The 19,706-nt window shown below is 43.5% G+C and overlaps 1 protein-coding gene across 1 annotated transcript; it reads right to left on the reverse strand.

Annotated features, from left to right (window-relative positions):
* Positions 1-2,787: 2,787 nt before the first annotated feature.
* LOC134404264 (pentraxin fusion protein-like) lies at positions 2,788-16,924 on the reverse strand. Its single transcript, XM_063134981.1, has 6 exons — positions 16,864-16,924; positions 16,284-16,322; positions 14,852-15,137; positions 13,153-13,307; positions 4,253-4,300; positions 2,788-3,395 (listed from the first exon to the last, which is right to left on the reverse strand). Exons 1-6 carry the CDS (start codon positions 16,922-16,924, stop codon positions 2,788-2,790), a joined length of 1,197 nt encoding a protein of 398 aa, XP_062991051.1.
* Positions 16,925-19,706: the final 2,782 nt, after the last annotated feature.

Below are 19,706 nucleotides of genomic sequence, written 5' to 3' on the forward strand. Positions count from 1 at the left end.
GTGAAAACAGCCCCCTTGTCACAATCTGCATGACAGAAACGGTACTGTTGGGCTTATGCTGCTAGGGTCAACATACAGCTCTCAGTGGATTTCATTGAGTCTAAAGCCCCCTCCTGGCATTCAAAATGAACACCTAAAGGGTAGGAGAGGGGTCTTCCATGTACCCCTTAAACTCAATGCTCCCATCCCCACAGACCTTTGCACAGCCTCTGCCTCATAAGGCACGGCTCTGGATCATAATGGGGCTTCTAAGCGCTGGGATGGGAATCTTGGAGGCGAGGCCTGCATGCATGGCCTCACTACTAGCCTCTTGGTATATTGTTTTTGAACACCTGAAGAGTTAACATTTGATTTGTTATTGGGTAAACTCTGGGTTGTTTAACTCCGAAATAACCCAGTATGTCACACTAACAATATACAGAGTGATTCTATGTCATGAACTGAAAGCGGAAATGATGATTGCACTCCAGACAGCATGCTTCTTGCTCCCACTAGATTTTGGCAATTCATGGCTTAATTAACCCACTATTGTGGTTGTGTGTCAACCAGATGAATAGCTCTTTGGATACAAAAATGCAGCAAGTCAATGCTACTTGTCAGCTTTATGGGAGTAAAGGAAAGCCTCTCAGTAATTTTTCAGTATTCTGCTTATTTCCTGGAATTGATTGACAATATAAGTTGCAGAAATGTGTGAACTCATAAGATGTATATAAAGGAGGCAGAGCCTGTGACTAATACTCAGATAAGATGGGAGCAGATCCCAGAATAGCAAAATCCATTATAGCAAGGGTCAAGTTAACTGGTAGTGTTCATTCTAGGATGATGCAAGAAATCCAAATGAGATGCAAATGAAATGCAAATAAAAAAGGAAGCAGAGTCCAGGTCAACAAAGATCCATAAGATAATCATGATCAGATTGTTGGGTGCCATTCATCTAATTTAAGCTGAATTGGGTGAGCAATAACCTACGTTCCATGCATTCCAAAAGGAATTTTACTGGGGTGCAAAGATACCCGCCACCCTACTTCTAATTGCAGCAGTGCCCTTGTGACCTTTAGGGACCTGTCTTGGTCTCAAATGGAAGCAACCAAAGCACCATAACAGAAAGCATAAAATATCTTTTACCCAGTATATACAAATAGCAAATACATTCTCCAAGAGTCTGTATCTAAAGCAGCAGCACACACACAAGGGAGAGGTATTAACAGGCATGGCAAAACTCTCAAAGCTTTTAGAAATAAATAAATAAATATTTCAGAAGGGAAAATCTAAGCAGCGGGGACCAACAACAGTTCTGAGCAGGCTTAGCGGGCATGGACTGCTGGTTCATCATTGAATGGGGAGGAGGGAACCAGAAAGTGGGAGACATGGGGAATGGAATGGAGTGACGTGGCTAGTGTTGGGAAGTCTGGTGTGAATTACAGCAGAGTTGCTTTATGTGGAGAAAGTGTGGCAACGCAACATTTAGGAGTAGAGGGAATAAGCGCAGGCTAGAGCAACTTTAGGTGAAATTCAAATCAACTTACTTTATTAGCACTTTTATCCACATAGTTGGAGAAAGCTGTCCAACACTGTTTAACTACAAGCACCCCCTAAAGCTGGGTGCAAGTGAGTGAAGGCATAGGATACAGTAACTTCCTTCCCCCAGGGAGAGAACACATCTTGCTTGTTGCAGAGACAAAGAGGAAGAGGAGAGAGTAGGAGAAAGGAAACAATCAAGATACAAGACAACAGAAAGGGCAGCTGATACACTTTCTCAATAACCCCCTAGTGTCTGGAAGCATGCAGAGTTGTTCCTATTATGCCACAGCTAGATCCTTGATCAGGAGGAAACCAGAAAACTGGCAGGGGGAGAGAGAATGGAATGGAGTGAAGTGGCTGGAACCCTGAACAGGAGCCCTCCGCATCGCCACACTTTGTTGCAGGTCCCCCATGTGAACTATGCAATTCTGGCTTGACTATCATGAGATTTGTTTCCATAATTAATCCAGGGAATTTGCTTTGGAATTTTATGTTGTTAGGCTGCAATGGGCTTAGAGAATTCATCACCTAGCTTGCACAGCTTGTAAGGGGCAAGGATGGCTTTTTATTTGTTTGTTTATTTATTTATTTATTTGTTGTTGTTTTTTGCTTAAACACCTCTATAAACGACACAATAAACTCTATGCACATTGAGGTCAGTGTTTATGTCGTTGATATAAAAAAACCCTGTAAAAATGCCGCTTCACAAGCAGTTCCTAGAAGAACATCCATATGAAAAACACAAGAATTTTAAGAATCTCGGCTGTCTTTTACAAAAACAAAAACAAAACCAGGCACTAGTATGATTATAAAGACTCCCTGCTTTTATAGATGGGCAAGCATCTGTCCATCTATAAAATGGACATCTATAAAATGCTGGACAAGCATCTGTCGGGGACGCTTTAGGGTGGATTCCTGCATTGAGCAGGGGGTTGGACTCGATGGCCTTGTAGGCCCCTTCCAACTCTACTATTCTATGATTCTATGATTCTATTACAGCCTGCCACTAGGCAAATAAACAGAAAAGAAAGATATCTCTTATTTCATCTGTGATGCTTCATAGGTCTATTTGATTTTATTTAGTTAGTTTTTGATTAAAGGATTTTCAGTATAAAAAGATTCATATTGCAGTTAACAGTTCTACAGCTTGAATCATTACAGACTAAGTGCAAGTCATCTTAGGTTGCAGATCAATAGGTTTCTTTCTTTGCAAAGCAGCAGAACGCTGACCACTCCTATGTATGCTGATGGCCATATGTGCCTTGGTTATTTGTCTTTGGGTAACACCATCACATTCCCTGTAATTTTGTATGATAAAATTGTCCAGTCAAAGATGTTTCCTCTAGGAAACTGGTGGTCCTGGAATACGTCCTGAATCTCATTTGGTTTCAATACATAATCCCACATGTAGAGATCCATTATTTCTCCCACAAAACGCTGCTCCTGCTGTTCAGACATGCTTTGTGCCCCCTGATCCTGTCCAAGCATCGCAATGCCCCCTGATTGAAGAACGTGGCCCACATTGTGCACCTTCCGGATACTCCTTTTTCCATTCATCCAAAAGGCTGTGAGGCCAAACTCAGACGCCCAGGTCACACAGATGTGACTCCCCAAGGTGCTGAGATCGGAAAGGGCAAACATGACACTCTGACTCCCCATGTGGAAGCCAAAGCGGCCCTTTGCTTCACGCAAGATCCTCAGCTGATCATTTTGAGAGCGGTAGGAGAAGAGAATGACTTTGCGTTCACCCAGATCCTCTACTGCAACCCTCATACAGAGTGTGAATTCCACCAGATTCAAAGGCTGCATTGGGGAGATGACAACAAAGCTGCTCTTTGATTCATTGAGAAAAGTCAGAACTCTGCCCTGCAGACCTAGAAGAAAAAACATCATCAGGACCTTTCTGGGAAACCAGTGTGGGGGCACAATAAAAGCACAGTTTTACCCATTTGCTAATGAACAGCTACATCTCATGCCCTATTGCAGTCTTTCCCAACCTGGCACCCTCCAGATCTTTTGAACTACAATGCCCATCATCGTGAGCTAGCATGGCCAATAGCTGGGGAAACTGGAGCTTGAATTCCAAAACATCTGGAGGGCACCAGGCTGGGGAAGGCTGTCCTACTGTAGCTCAAATTAAGCCTAAGCGGGTCTAGCTGGAAGAACCACATATTGCTCCCTATTTGCCCCGGCCTCCATTTCTACTTCCTTTCCCTTCCTCTGTTGTTTCTCCAATGTCAAAGCTTAGATCGTAAGCTCCTCAGAAAAGGGACCTTCATAAAGGACCATGGATGATACTAGATTAACCATTGTCACTATTATCTCTCCATTTCGCATTTCTACTGAAAGTGGTGATTCCTTCCAGCCGGGCATCAGTCAAGCTGGACTGGTCCAGAGATACAACTGGCACTGCCCCCATCCCATAGTTCCTGTAGTGTAATAAGTCACACATGTACTGTAACAGCCAGTATGTGATCTTGCCATGGGGAAGTTGTGAATGGGAATTGAAAAAACTGAAAGGAAACATATGACAAGCATGGAATCATCACATGCCCTAATATGGCTATTTCCCCCCAGACGCTGTATTGTGAAAAGACGCCTTAAAATACTCAAGCCCATTGGGGAATGGAGAAGCAAGAAAAAAGCAAACACCAAAAACATGAAGGGGGCCACTTTGCAAAGAAGGTTAAAAATAAACACAAAGCAATACGAAGCACAACTAAGCACGTACCTAAATCGGTTTCACTGTCTCTGACAGGACTCCGGCCTCCATCATGAACTGCAAGAAGTGAAATGTCTGATTAAAATGCAAGAGCAAGAGTTATGACCAATGGTTGGTTGTCAGCTTTTTTCATGCTTGGGCGAGGTACTAGACAAGGATGTCCATTGTCATTTGATCTATGTTTGGAACCCCTGGCTTGTGCAATTAGACAGAATAGTAGTCTTCACGGGTTTGTACATGCTGACTTAGAATTTAAAATTATTCTTTACGCTGACGATCTTTTATTGTTTATTTCTGAACTCCAGGCATCTATTGCTGCTTTGATGGAATTGATTGATACCTTCAGTGATCTTTCCGGTTATTCAAACAATTGGTCAAAGTCCGAATTGATGCCAATTGGAGATAGTATATTTCCTAGTGTGTTGGCTAACGGCCAATTTCGGTGGTGCCCTGATTTTATTACCTATCTGGGAATACTCGTTCCAAAAGATATATCTCAATTGATCAAAATAAACTTAAATAAACTGATTAGTGAGATTACACGAGAGATTGAGATAGGATTCCTTTACTTATACCTGTCTAATATTATCAATAACTTAATGCTTTGTTTTGTAAATTTCTCTGGGGTTCTTCCCCATCTCAAATATCTTTGAAACGGATGCAGCTCCCAATTAAAGAAGGTGGGTTTTCATTTTCCAGACCTAGCCTTGTACCATCAAGGCTTACCTATTGGCTTGTACTAAGTTTTGGTCTTCTTCTGCTCCCTCAGAACTGCCATCATGGTCAGTTCTGGAAACCTTGAGGTAGAACCTCTTCCCAAATGGATAGCACTCAGCTCTCATCATATCGGAATAAGTAATCCCCCTCTCACAGTTTTGGCAACTAGAGAGATGTGGCGTATAATATCATGTCAATTACAGTTTGATCCATTCTTACATGCAAAATTCACCCTTTGGGGAAACCCAGATTTAAGAATTGGAAGGAAAGCATTTTTCTGGAAGACATCGACAGATAAGATGATTTTTACTTTGGATCAATTAATAGGCCCAGACAATGAGTTTTTGTCTATTTCAGACTTGTGTGTTATATATAATCTACCTGCTATGGCTCAATGGCAATACTTGCAATTACAACGCCTGTTGGAATCTAGGTTTGGTCCAGCTGCTTTTACAACTTCAGAGCCTCCAGCACTGGTAGAAACACTTGTAAAAGATTAACTGACACATCAATCGACAACCCATATATATAAGTATTTAGTAGTTTTAAATAAGTGTGATACTCACAGTTTAAGACAGGATTGGAATAATGAACTGGAATGTCCTATTTTGCCTAATCAGTGGACTGTTGTTCTAGCATCTGTATCTGAAGCTTCTATGGACCTTAAGCTACGTCTTATTCAGCAAAAAAAAAATGTTTCAGGTTTATTGGACTCCGCCACGCCTTTTCAATAAGGGTCTGTCTAAATCACACAATTGTTGGAGATGTAATACAGCAATGCTTCCTTAACTCATATGCTTTGGCAATGTCCCATAGTTGCCCTTTTTTGTGTGTGGGGGGGGAGGTTATAATAGGGATAAACTTTGTATTTAAACAATCTATAATATGAAACAATGTGCATGTCCTCCTAAATTACTTGCCAGCTTCTTGGAAATTAACACATGGTCAGCGGCAGATGGATCTTCAGGGCCCTCATGACAGCCAAAAAACGTCTATTATCACATTGGAAGGACAAATGCTCACCTCCCATAATGCAATGGACTGAAGACCTAATAACACTATCAACTTTTGGATGGGTGTTAACTTGCAAGTGGATAAATACATGGATATCTGGTCTGCTTTTCTTGAAATCTATGTATAACTCTCTCTCCCTTTTTATTTTAGTTTTTTGAATGAATGGTACACATGATGAAAAATGATGTTCCTATATATGTAATGTGTTTTTCTTCTTCTTTACACTGTGTGTTTTCTGTTCTGTTTTGTTGATATACACAATAAAAAGGGGGGAATGCACATTTGCCCAGTTTTGCTTTAAAAGAAGGGTGAAACAGTAGTGTAGCTATGCCTTCCCCAATCATGTTGTGTAGATTGTGCTATCTAGGTAAGCCCTTCTAGGTGCTGCTGCCTGAGAATTATTTTAGAGAGCCCTTCGAGAGCATCACAAGGGGGAACCACAAGATGGCAGCATTAAATAACAAATGAGTGAGAAAACATTGAACGGGTTTTAAGAAGACTCTGAAATATATTTCATGCACTCGCGATCAGGAATGAAGTTCAGCTACAGGGAGAAGAAATTTCCACCTGAACTACGATTGTCAAATGGACTCAGTTCCTCTACATTCTTCATTCAGTGGCTTCTAAATGCCTTAAACATTGGTCTTCAGCTGATGAGTCAGGATCCACAATTGGTTCACAGCTAGGACGCACCAGCAGCACTCCCACTATGCAGACACGGTTAAACATTAAGAAGTGAGTTTCACAATGCCTGTTTGGGCTACAGGTGGGAGACAGGTCTGAAAAGGTTGAAGACTGGTGCCTTTGTTGATAACCAAAGTTGACATCAGAGAGAGGAAAGCAGTAATGGGAAGAAGAATTGTCTCACAAGCGAGTATCCCTGAGGTTTTATATGAACATGTGGCACCTGACTTTGTTCTGAAAAGGCACCAGACCAATTCATAGAATCATAGAATCATAGAATAGCAGAGTTGGAAGGGGCCTACAAGGCCATCGAGTCCAACCCCCTGCTCAATGCAGGAATCCACCCTAAAGCATCCCTGACAGATGGTTGTCCAGCTGCCTCTTGAAGGCCTCTAGTGTGGGAGAGCCCACAACCTCCCTAGGTAACTGATTCCACCGTCGCACTGCTCTTAACAGTTAGGAAGTTTTTCCTGATGTCCAGCCGGAATCTGGCTTCCTTTAACTTGAGCCTGTTATTCCGTGTCCTGCACTCTGGGAGGATCGAGAAGAGAGCCTGGCCCTCCTCTGTGTGACAACCTTTTAAGTATTTGAAGAGTGCTATCATGTCTCCCCTCAATCTTCTCTTCTCCACGCTAAACATGCCCAATTCTTTCAGCCTCTATTATTATTATTATTATTTATTTATATAGCACCATCGATGTACATGGTGCTGTACAGATAACACAGTAAATAGCAAGACCCTGCCGCATAGGCTTACAATCTGTTTCTAGACCTCTGATCATCCTGGTTGCCCTCTTCTGAACACGCTCCAGCTTGTCTGCATCCTTCTTGAATTGTGGAGCCCAGAACTGGACACAATACTCTAGATGAGGCCTAACCAGGGCCGAATAGAGAGGAACCAGTACCTCACGTGATTTGGAAGCTATACTTCTATTAATGCAGCCCAAAATAGCATTTGCCTTTCTTGCAGCCATATCGCACTGTTGGCTCATATTCTCCAGCTACAAGCCAATACCATTAAAGGCTACCCAAATTGGCTAAGTAGAGGAGCTTTCCAAACATATTTCTTAGCTTTGCCAATTATGGACCAGTTTGTCACCTTATCCACTGTGTCAAAGTCCTGTGAGGCCCTAATAGTCCAAGTTTTTAATAGTTTCCTGCCGCAGGGGAAATGGTCATTTCTTGCAGAAGTTTTCCATGGCTCTGTGTGTGTGTGTGTGTGTGTGTGTGTGCGTGTGCATGCGTGTGTATGTAATACAAGGTCTTTGCTCAAACCTTTCTGCTTTTCTTTCTTCTGTCTAGAAGTACATTACATGGCCAGGCGATCATCAGTCTCTGGACACATAATGTCCTCTTTAATCTAAGGCCTACATGCCAGAGGAAGGGTTGTAATTCGTGTATTAATTTTTTGTGAACCACCCGGAGAGCTTCATCTCTTGGTGGTGTAGAAATGAAATAAATAAATACATAACATCTCATTTCATCCATGGCACATCCAAAAGTTAAAGGACAGGCCTCTACCAGTGGTCGAAATGGGAGGTGTCAAGATTCATGTCTTTAGCCTGAGTCAGTCTGCTTTCTAAAAACTAAGTAGCCAGCAAGGGGAAGGGTGACCTGAATTGGGGCTATGCCATGAGGGAGTGGCAGCTTGAAGCCATTGTCTTTGCCACAATCCTGATTGGAATCACCCCACCCTCCTATGCATGCTGTTCACAATGGCCATGCAGGCTGCTGGGAATGATGGGTGTTGCAGTCTACCACATCTAGAAGGCAGCAACCTTTTGGGAGATGACTGGCCTATAGTTTGGACATGTCTGTTATGTCATCTGGACTATACATTGAACTTTAGGCCTAGGCCATAGGAGATCCCATCTTAGAATCATAGAATGATAGAATAGCAGAGTTGGAAGGAGCCTACAAGGCCATCGAGTCCAACCCCCTGCTCAATGCAGGAATCCACCCTAAAGCATCCCTGACAGATGCTTGTCCAGCTGCCTCTTGAAGGCCTCTAGTGTGGGAGAGCCCACAACCTCCCTAGGTAACTGATTCCATTGTCGCACTGCTCTAACAGTCAGGAAGTTTTTCCTGATGTCCAGCTGGAATCTGGCTTCCTTTAACTTGAGCCCGTTATTCCGTGTCCTGCACTCTAGGAGGATCGAGAAGAGATCCTGGCCCTCCTCTGTGTGACAACCTTTTAAGTATTTGAAGAGTGCTATCATGCCTCCCCTCAATCTTCTCTTCTCCAGGCTAAACATGCCCAATTCTTTCAGTCTCTCTTCATAGGGCTTTATTTTCAGACCCCTGATCATCCTGGTTGCCCTCCTCTGAACACGCTCCAGCTTGTCTGCGTCCTTCTTGAATTGTGCAGCCCAGAACTGGACGCAATACTCTAGATGAGGCCTAACCAGGGCCGAATAGAGAGCAACCAGTACCTCACGTGATTTGGAAGCTATACTTCTATTAATGCAGCCCAAAATAGCATTTGCCTTTCTTGCAGCCATATCGCACTGTTGGCTCATATTCAGCTTGCAATCTACACAATTCCAAGATCCTTCTCATTTGTAGTATTGCTGAGCCAAGTATCCCCCATCTTGTAACTGTGCCTTTGGTTTCTAGTTCCTAAATGTAGAACTTGGCATTTATCCCTATTAAATTTCATCCTGTTGTTTTCAGCCCAGCACTCCAGCCTATCAAGATCACTTTGAAGTTTGTTTCTGTCTTCCAGGATATTAGCTATCCCACCCAATTTTGTGTCATCTGCAAATTTGATCAGTGTTCCCTGCACCTCCTCGTCCAAATCATTAATAAAAATGTTGAAGAGCACTGGGCCCAGGACTGAGCCCTGCGGTACCCCACTCGTTGCCTCTCCCCAGTTTGAGAAGGTTCCATTGATAAGTACTCTTTGAGTCCGATTCTGTAGCCAACTGTGAATCCACCTAATAGTTGTTCCATCTAGCTCACTTTTAGCTAGTTTGTTAATCAGAATGTCATGTGGTACTTTGTCAAAAGCTTTGCTGAAGTCAAGATATATGACGTCCACAGCGTTCCCAAGGTCCACAAGGGAGGTTATCTTATCAAAAAATGAGATCAAATTTGTTTGACAGGACTTGTTCTTGACAAATCCATGTTGGCTTCTAGTGATCATCGCATTGATTTCAAGGTGTTTACAGATTGACTTCTTTATAATCTGCTCCAGAATTTTCCCAAGGATGGATGTCAGGCTGAGTGGTCTGTAGTTCCCAGATTCTTCCTTTTTGCCCTTTTTGAAGATAGGGACAACGTTAGCCCTCCTCCAGTCGTCCAGCACCTCACCCATCTTCCATGATTTTGCAAACATAATAGACAAAGGTTCTGAGAGTTCTTCCACTAGCTCCTTCATTACTCTAGGATGCAGTTCATCGGGCCCTGGAGATATGAACTCATTCAAGGAAATTAGGTGTTCTTTGACCATTTGTTTATCAATCTCAAACTGTAATCCTGCCCCCTCAACTTCTGCTTCACTTTTTCCAGGGGGGTCATAGACCCGCTTTTGGGAGAAGACTGAGGCAAAGTAGAAATTGAGCACTTCAGCCTTTTCTTTGTCATCTGTTATCAATTTGCCATCCTCATTAAGCAGTTGAACCACCATTTCTTTCCTCTGTCTTTTACTACTCACATTTCTGAAGAAAGCCTTTTTATTGCTTTTAGCATCCCTCGCTAATCTCTGCTCATTCTGAGCTTTAGCCTTCCTGATGCCATTTCGGCACTTCTGCGCCACTTATCTGTACTCTTCTTTTGTAGCCTGGCCTTCCTTCCACTTCTTATATGTGTCCCTTTTTGTTTTCAGGTCATCTCTAAGCTTTTTGTGGAGCCACATTGGTTTCCTCTGTTGTCTTCGATCTTTTCTCATTGTTGGAATTGTTTGTAATTGTGCCTTTAAAATTTCCTTTTTTAAATACTCCCACCCATCCTGCACTCCTTTTCTCATTAGGCTCATTTGCCATGGGACCTTACTGCATGATTAATCACTGGGCACAAAACTCTCTCCATCCCAGATCCTCAAATATTAAGTGACAATGAGGTCATTATCCATTACAGAGTTTTTGTAAAGAGTGTGGGGTAGCATAAAGATAGCAATACACCTCGCATGAAAGAAACTCTAAATAATTATATTATCTGTGCTGTTGTTTTTAGCCTGTTAATCCGTTTTAATTATTAGTTATTCTGATATTTTTATATTTTGTAAACTACTTTATATGACTGCATTTTTGGAAGGGGAAAACAGATTTTTAAAATTCTTAAATTATCCTCTTCTTGTCCAAGAAATGGATGGAGAAAGAATACAATTATCTTCCCAAATCCACCTCTCTGCTCCCTTCATTCTGGCACAGTGCACCCCCTCTCTCCATGTGGAATCCACAAGAGTAGGAAATTGAAACCTTTTGACTCTCACGGGAGGCTCTCCTCTAACTTCCCATAGAAATAGGTCCACTCAAGCAGTGTACAGACATTAATTTATGCAAATCAAGATGAGTGACTTGCTCCTTACTCTGAGAGGAGAGACCCCAGATGTATGTTTTGGGGGAAAACCTATTGGTTCTGCTTTCTTAATTCCTTATTGAAGCCCATCCCTGTCAATAGCATGGTGAAACTGACCACATCTGCTGACAAGCAGCTTCTGGGATAGTAAATTGCTTGTCAAAGGCAGTGCTGGACCGACAGTGACATGTTGTTTGAAATAAAGAAAATGTTCATGGAATGGCAAAGCATAGCCTTGGAAAGTGTTAATCTTGGATTCTTTTTCTCTGTAGTTCAAACAGCTACATGAATGCTTATGTGCATTTCTGGTTATGCAACACTCATTCTTTATTGTACTCCGCAATTAGGAAAGTTTAAAATTTGCTGCAATTATTAGAGAATGGGGAGAGAGATTGTGCTACATAAAATCACTGATGATCTGATGGGCGTGGGCATCCAATGGGTTGTACATATATCCAGCAGCAGCTCCAATTGGACTTCTGGAGGCTAGTTTTGGCTTTTCCAAGATGCAGCTTGAAGCATTTTATTTTTATTTATTTATTTATTACATTTATATCCCGCCTTTTTCCTCCAAGGAACCCAAGGTGGCATACATAATCCTCCTCCTCGTCTCCATTTTATCCTCACAACAACCCTGTGAGGTAGGTTGGGCTGAGAGTCTCTGTGACTGGCCCAAGGTCACCCAGTGGGTTTCCATGGCCGAGTGGGGACTAGAACCCAGATCTCCATACTCCCAGTCCATCACCTTAGCCACTCAGTCTGAACAGAGATCATGCTAAGACAGACATGAAGGCCTTAGCTAGACCTAAGGTTTATCCTGGGGTCATCCCTGTTCATGTAAATGACACACAGGATATCCCGGGAGCAGGCAGGGACGACCCCAGGATGATCCCAGGATAAACCTTAGGTTTAGCTAAGGCCACACACCCTCCAAAACTGACCATGGTCTACAATACAGTGTCTGCTCCCTGAAAAACTGTTGACTCTGTACAGCCTTTTTCTCCTTTTCCACCACGGAAAGAGAGAGCAAAAGTCTAGAGTCTGTTTGTGTTGTCACTGATCAAAACCAACAATCCAAGAGATACACCTCATTTATCTAGAATGCTAACTGGATCCTAATTACACTCACCAACATGCCTAACTACAGGTGCTGTTTGTACCAGACAAAAAGAACCAACCAGCAATGCCAGCAACTAAAGCCATTGACTGCTTCAGCTATGCTTTTGTTGTACTACACCAGCCTTCCCCAACCCGATGTCCTCCAGATGTTTCAGACTGCTATTCCCAGCATTTCTGACCATTGGTCATGCTGGCTGGGGCTGATGGGAATCAAAGTCCAAAACCTCTGGCGGGCACCAAGTTGGGGAAAACTGCATTAGACATAATACCAGTTCATCCAGTAAGAACATAAGAACATAAGACGTGCCCTGCTGGATCAGACCAAGAGTCCATCTAGTCCAGCATTCTGTTCACACAGTGGCCAACCAGCTGTCTATCAGGGACCAACAAAGCAGGACATGGGGCAACAGCACCCTCCCACCCATGTTCCACAGCAACTGGTGTACATAGGCAGTTGCTGGGGATAGTGGAAGTAGCACATAGCCATCAGGACTTGTAGCCATTGATAGCCTCAGCTTTAGCCTTATTCTCCATGAATTTCTCCAATCCCCTTTTAAAGCCATTACTACATCTTAAGGTTGTGAATTCTGTAGTTTAACTATGCACAGTATAAAGCAAGCACCCTCCAACTCTGATCAAACTGCTGCAATACACAGCACATTATTTATATCACACACCATCTGTTATTTGGAGAGCTCTGGGAAAGAGCAGGATAGTCCATGTTCAAGTTAGATGGCGGTAATAAGGAATCTTCCGTTATCCAGCGATTTGGTTCACCCATATGAAGCATGAACAACGTGTCCCTTGCTGCATGCATGTCAACACTGCATGATCTGGGCTGTAGGCCAACTACTCACCTATGTGAAGCCAGGGGTGTGCGAGCACTTGCACTTCACAGAGCGACAGGAACTCGCTTCTCCCAGGGATCGTAATGGTCACGTACTGCCCTTGCATTCCTGCACAGTTAAAGGACATGGTTTCCCCACGCCCCATGCTGTTGATTGTAGCACACCTGCCAAGGAACCAGAGCATTACTCAGCTGTGTATGAGCAGAGCATGACAGGAACATCAGGACCCACATGGGCATGTGTGAAGCCCACCAACACTCAGGCCACAAGGACCCAATGATTTCACAAGGGAGCAGAGCAAGATTGGGAACATTTTGCACATGGACTCCTTTGCCGTGGACTTCAGCACAGCGCAGGTGATTCCGAAGCATCATATATACCAAAAGCCATCACCATTTTCCCGGTGCTGGTTCTTATATAGCCAAAACAGCAGCACCTCACACAAGAGGAAGGTGTCAGCACTCGCAGGGAATCCCAAAGTTTGCAAAAGTACAGACAATGTTTGTGGGGAAAGCCCAATGGGGAACTGCTACCCTTCCCCCTGCACACACACCCCAGTGGAACCTGGTGGCTCTGATGTCAGTCGGGTGGTGAATTCGCTCTGGGTTTCAGTCAGAACTAGCCAGAACTTTAAAAGTGCTATCCAAGGTGCAGAAGCAGCCCTTCCATCTAATTTAGAGAGCTTCGGCAGTATAATTGGGCAGTATATTGGGCAGTATATTGGGCAGTATAAAAATGTAATAAATAAATAAATACATTTTAGAAGTGCTAGCTCATCTAGCCTCGACCCAAACCCACACCATCATTGATCGTATACTCCAGGTCCTAAACCTTGAAATGCCTCTGGAAACCAATGGGACTTGATTCCAGATCTGGGTAACTTTCAATTACAGCCAATTAAAAACACTGTTTTCTAAAAGTCTAGACCTATAGCAAATTCATTCTCCAAGTGCGGATGCTTACATACCCAAAATAGCAAAATCCATGAATGAGAGAGAGTATCAGCAGGCTCGGGCGGGGGACCCAAGATTTGCAGAAATATCTCCCCACCACCACCTTTAGAAAAACTCAGGGGCAGGGAGAGAAAGCACCTAAAAGAGCCCAATGAAGACTGAAAATGCTCAGTGGCCATGGGATGGTGATTGACTGGAGGCAAAGGGCAGGGTGGGGAGCAGAAGGGAAGGGGAAATGGAGTATTCTATGGAAGGGCATAGCTGGCTGGCACCCTAAACACAAGCACTACACCCTGCAACATTTTGTTGCAGGTCCAACTTGTATACAACATAGGGCTGTTTGAGGACCCTAAAACATTTTGATCCATTTTAATTGAATCGTGGTCATCTTCTAAAGACTTTAAAGTGAACTCATAGGCTGAGCTCAGCCAGAGTGAGAAATGCCAGAGTCACTCCAGCCAGTTCTTCAGGGCTGGGCCAAACTGTGTGTCCATTAGAAAGAAATTGAAAACTCCTTGAGCAATGGATCTTACTGTGGTCACAAGCTGTGGGCCTTCACCAGGCTGATCTGAAAGCAGGTTTCACTGAAATCTATGGTATTTACTAATGAATAAGTAAATATTCTCAGGTTTGGAAACAAGTCCCACTGATCTCTGGAGGACTTACTTCTAAGAAAACATGCATAGTAGGTTCAGGCTACATAACACCATTTTTTGTCTTCCATCACAGCTTATATGTTAGCAGGAGGCAAATACCTGGGATTCATGGTGCCTCCCTTCTGTGGCAAATCTCCAATCAGAATCTCAGCTCCTTTTATCCGTGATTCACAACAGTCTCCTCTGTTGGTGATCACCACAGCAGATACCTGAAATGCTGAAATCAAATCTACCATCCACCAGGGCTCAAAATCCTTCTTCGTCAGAGTGCAGTCTCCTTTCGCATAACTACTTGCCAGGGATCCGTCTATGGCTTTCCTTGATGCCCCCTTTTCTTCGTACATACTCGATTGGGACGATATTTTCCCCACTGCTCTGTTAGGATCTGGAGGGGATGTGGAGAAAGAGGCACTTTAATTTTGCGCAAAAACTAAAGAGGGCAAGACATACAGACACAAGGATGTCAAATTGCCAGATCAGTTAACAGTCTCTTTAGCTTACCATTCAGTCTTTGACAATGGCTAAACAGATGACCCATGGAAGCCCACAAAGCAGGGTGAGATGGTAATATCCATGTCTTCTGAACTCTCCACAACATCTGATACTTAGAAGATTTAGGACACCATCCTAGGCATGTTTAGACAGAAATAAGCCCTAAAACTCCCAGCATGCCCCAGCCAGTAGCCATTTAAGAACATAAAAACATAAAAAGTGCCATGCTGGATCAGACCAAGGGTCCATCTAATCCAGCACTCTGTTCACACAATGGCCAACCAGCTGTCGACCAGGGACCACAGTGTGAACAGAGTGCTGGACTAGATGGACCCTCGGTCTGATCCAGCATGGCACATCTTATGGGCTTATGTTCTTAGTAGCTCCATAGTTCTCATTTTTAAAAAGGTAGGTAAGACTAATTGCTCTGCAGGGTGGGGACTGGGAGGGGCACAGTGCAAGGGGAGGGGAAGGGTAACCCTTCCTCAGCTGCAACCACCCACAAAAGTTCCCCCATCCTCTGCAGAGACTGGGCTTTTGAAGATGCAACCCAATGCACATTTAAACAACCAGAAGCCCTACAACTCCCACCATGCCCCAACCAGCCATGTTAGCTGGGGCATGCTGGAAATTTTAGGACTTTTTGCTGTCTAAATATGCATAGGATGGTGCCCTTAAAGAAGTCTAACTTCTGGGGGGATGGAGAGGGCTTGAGGGCCATAGGTTGCTGGTTCCCTACTTGGGGTGGACAACTAGTGGCCCTCCAGATGTTTTGGCCTAAAAGTGCCAACATCCCTCACTATTAGCTACTGTATGCTGGCTAGGGCTGATGACAGTTGTAGGCCAAAACATCTGGAGAGACATATGTGAATAAGGATTTGGTTATTCAGAAGGAAGGTCAAAGACAAAAATGAAAGATGAGAGGTTGTTTTTAAAAATATATAGCTAATTGATATTTACTTACATGTTATCTCAGGCAAATGGGATAAGGAGGGGTTTAAGTTTAAATACATTGCATATACAAAGACTCAGTGTTTACCTCCAATTCGGATGATTGAAGCATCTGCAATGGTATTACCTAGAAAAGAGAACAGCAATACAGGAAGCATGTCTCAGGTAGTGGAAAGATAAACACAGCAGAAAAACATGTGAAATCATGCATAGCGTCAGCATCACCTGGGCAGCACAGTTAAACGCATTCACCACAAGTCTATTTACCATGAAAGATTTACGAACAGGAATCCATCTTTAGGGGCTAAGTGTGACATTTTTGGAAATCAATAGCCAAACCAATAAAGCCAGAACACCTGGGTCCATTTTAGCCGATTACTATGTAAATAAACCAGCGCCAATCCAAAACAAAAACATACATCTTAATTAAGTTTTGGCTTAATCTCCATTCCTGCCCAATAACAACTGGGTGGCACACATGAGGCTAAAATATTCCACTTTGCACCCCAACCCTATGTGTATTTATTCAGAAGTAAATCCTACCAGGTTCAAGGGGACTTATTCCCAGGGAAGTGTGCCTTGGATAGCAGCCCTAACCATATTCACATGAGCAAGGCAATTTAGGATCAAGGCCTAATTTGCCTAGTAATTGGAACTGTACTACTCACGTTTATGCGTCAGGAGCCAATGCAGAGTGACAGTGACCAGAACTGCAAGGTTGCACAGCATGTTTGTCACTTTACCAGCCCTTTTCAGATGCCCTAGAGACTTTTCAGCATCTTTGCCACAGTATCCAAGAGATCTTCTCTTTCCTATCTATCCAGAGAAACTCCTTGTTCCGTCTGCTCAGGCAGCTCCTCAACACTCTGAGAGCCAACACACCCACACAAGCCCTGCTGCCTTCGAGTTGGAAAGGCTTTGAGTACCGGGGCAGTCCTTGGGCATTTTATCTGGCGAGATAAAGACCTAATGGGTCTGCAATGTAACTGACTGAGCAGGATCAGCCAGAACACGGTCATAGCAATAAAATTCCAAAAGAGAAAAATGTCACTCGTTATTTTAAATACAACAAATACCATTTTATACTTCTAAAAATTGATAGAGGGACAGGGTTCACTTGCACACATAAAGCTGCAAACTGGATCGCTTATTTCCTAAAAAATGTCATGATACAATACCATTCTATCAGAGAAGGGAAAGCTAGTAAATATCAAACGTAGTTAAGTTTTTAATAACACCGCTCGTCTCAAAGCATTTTGAAAGCATGCACAATTTTTGCACCTAGATCACCCCGGCGCATTGTAAAGATGGCCAAGGCAAGCCGGGATGTGCTGTTGCTTTTCGTTGGGCCCTGCCAGGCTGGAAGCAGCAGCACGTGCCCACTTCTACCTATTGTGCTGAGTGATGGAGCAGGAGACTGAAAGGTGCTTTCTCAGACCATGTTGCTCCCATCCAGATCAGAAGCAGTTGTGCATCGCTTCTGACTTGGCTTAGCCCCAAACTAAGTAAGTGTTAAAGTCCATGAAGACTTTCTACAGGGTCACAGTCTATCCCTCTGCACCCAACACTTCAGGGCCCATAGAGACACCTTGCCAGAAGGCCTACAAAAACCTCCAGTGGTACAGGAAAGGCCAGGTGTCTTACCCTTTAGTCCAGGGCAGAATTTCCTCATCTGGGGACTGAATGCCAGCAGTGAATTGAAACAAAGTTAGGGTGACCATATGAAAAGGAGGACAGGGCTCCTGTATCTTTAACAGTTGCATAGAAAAGGGGATTTCAGCTGGTGTCATTCGTATGCATGCAGCACCTGGTGAAATTCCCTCTTCATCACACCAGTTAAAACTGCAGGAGCCTTGCCCTTTTCCATATGGTCATCCTAAACAATGCCACCCCACAATCTCTGTCACACACACCCGTTCACATTCCCCATCCACCCACTCAATTCTCTAGATATCTCTCAGTCTCTTTTCAGTGTGGCCTGTGGCTTAGCTCATGGACACAAGGCATTCTTTGAAATTAAACCAAGCAGGCATCTTTTCTAAAAGGATGTCCTGGTCACCCCGCCCCCCTCTCAGCATGTGATGATCAAGATTAAGAGTAAACACTGCAGTTCCGGTGTGGCTTAAGAGAGGTTATTTCATTAGAGAGGTATGAAGGGACAGCAGAAGGGCTTTTTCAACCCAGTTGGGCTCCGGGCATTTACACACGGTATTGATAGAAGCCTTCCTTTCGGATTGCTGCTGCCCAAAGCTAACTGTTCCCTTTGTTCCGTGATCAAAGGATGCAATGTCACATCTCTTTAATGCCTTGGTACTAAGGAGACTTGACTTACATCCTATGAGCACTAGATGTAAGTCACAAAGCCTTTGCTTTCATGGATCATTAGGAAAGGTTAACTGCTTGGGAAGCATGGATCGCATTTCTCACAGCAGGAGGTGGCAGTTTTCCATATCCCCTACACTTCTAAATCCAGGTGACTCCAGGCAATGTTCCAAGCATGAAGTACAACCGTTCCCTGGGGCAACACATACCTCCTGTGGCTTGAGCAAAGTGTAGTGTAGTGGTTACTGTCTGACTGGGACCAGGGTGATCCAGGTTCAAATCTCCCCTCCTGCAGCCTAAATGGGAGCGGGGGAGGGGTGTTTGAAAATAAAATGGGAGGAAACCCTGTATGCCTATTTGAGCTTCTTGGAGAAAAGGTGGGGTGTGTAAATGTACTAAATAAAATTGGTATAATATACAGGTGGTATTTGTTTTATAAGATAGGATTCATTTATTTATTCATTTATTCATTTATTGTTGCATTTATATCCCACCTTTTTTTCCTCCAAGGAACCCAAGGCGGCATATATAATCCTCCGCCTCTCCATTTTATCTTCACAACAACAACCCTGTGAGGTAGGTTGGCTTGAGAGTCTGTGACTCGCCCAGTCACCCAGTGGGTTTCCATGGCCAAGTGGGGACTGGAACCTGGATCTCCTGACTCCCAGACCAACATTTTAGCCACTACACCACACTACCTCAGTGTGCACAAAATTCCCCCTTTAATACTATGTTTAGCAATAAAGCTGAAGGCATTTGAGTATTTTAATGTTTACAAGCTTGTCAGCTTTAAAAACAAATTATCAAGTGAAAAGCTTATCACCTATCCTCTCACTGTGCCATAGGTCTCTAGAGTACATGTATGCAAACCATGGCTGTTGGATTATTTCTTGCAGCTTCAGACTAGCAAGCATGTGCTAACAGCTGGAGAACGCAGGGCGACGGACACAAATTGCACCCCCCTCCCTGTTTTTCGCAAAGTGACTTTGTGATTCCGTCCTTCCCTAACATACACACACACACACACACACTAGCCTCAGCTATTCATAGATTGTGAGTTTTCTAATAGGAATGCACAAAACTGTATCAAAAGTTTTAAACTGGGAAACACTGTTCACAAAAAAGAAATGCAAAGCACTGAAGTGATAGTGCATCAAAATCTATACTACATATTAGAGTTTATTTTCAA

The sequence above is a fragment of the Elgaria multicarinata genome, chromosome 9 (genome assembly GCF_023053635.1).
Source record: "Elgaria multicarinata webbii isolate HBS135686 ecotype San Diego chromosome 9, rElgMul1.1.pri, whole genome shotgun sequence".
Taxonomy (NCBI): Eukaryota; Metazoa; Chordata; class Lepidosauria; order Squamata; family Anguidae; genus Elgaria; species Elgaria multicarinata.

What these genes read in the sequence shown, in the direction of transcription:
- LOC134404264 (XM_063134981.1), bottom strand. Translation starts at nt 16,924, where the DNA reads ATGCTGTGCAACCTTGCAGTTCTGGTCACTGTCACTCTGCATTGGCTC. An exon ending in TTGGCTCCTGACGCATAAAC is followed by an intron (nt 16,323 to 16,863) that starts GTGAGTAGTACA and finishes TCTCTTTTCTAG; the next exon opens with GTAATACCATTGCAGATGCT. An exon ending in TTCAATCATCCGAATTGGAG is followed by an intron (nt 15,138 to 16,283) that starts GTAAACACTGAG and finishes CATCCCCTCCAG; the next exon opens with ATCCTAACAGAGCAGTGGGG.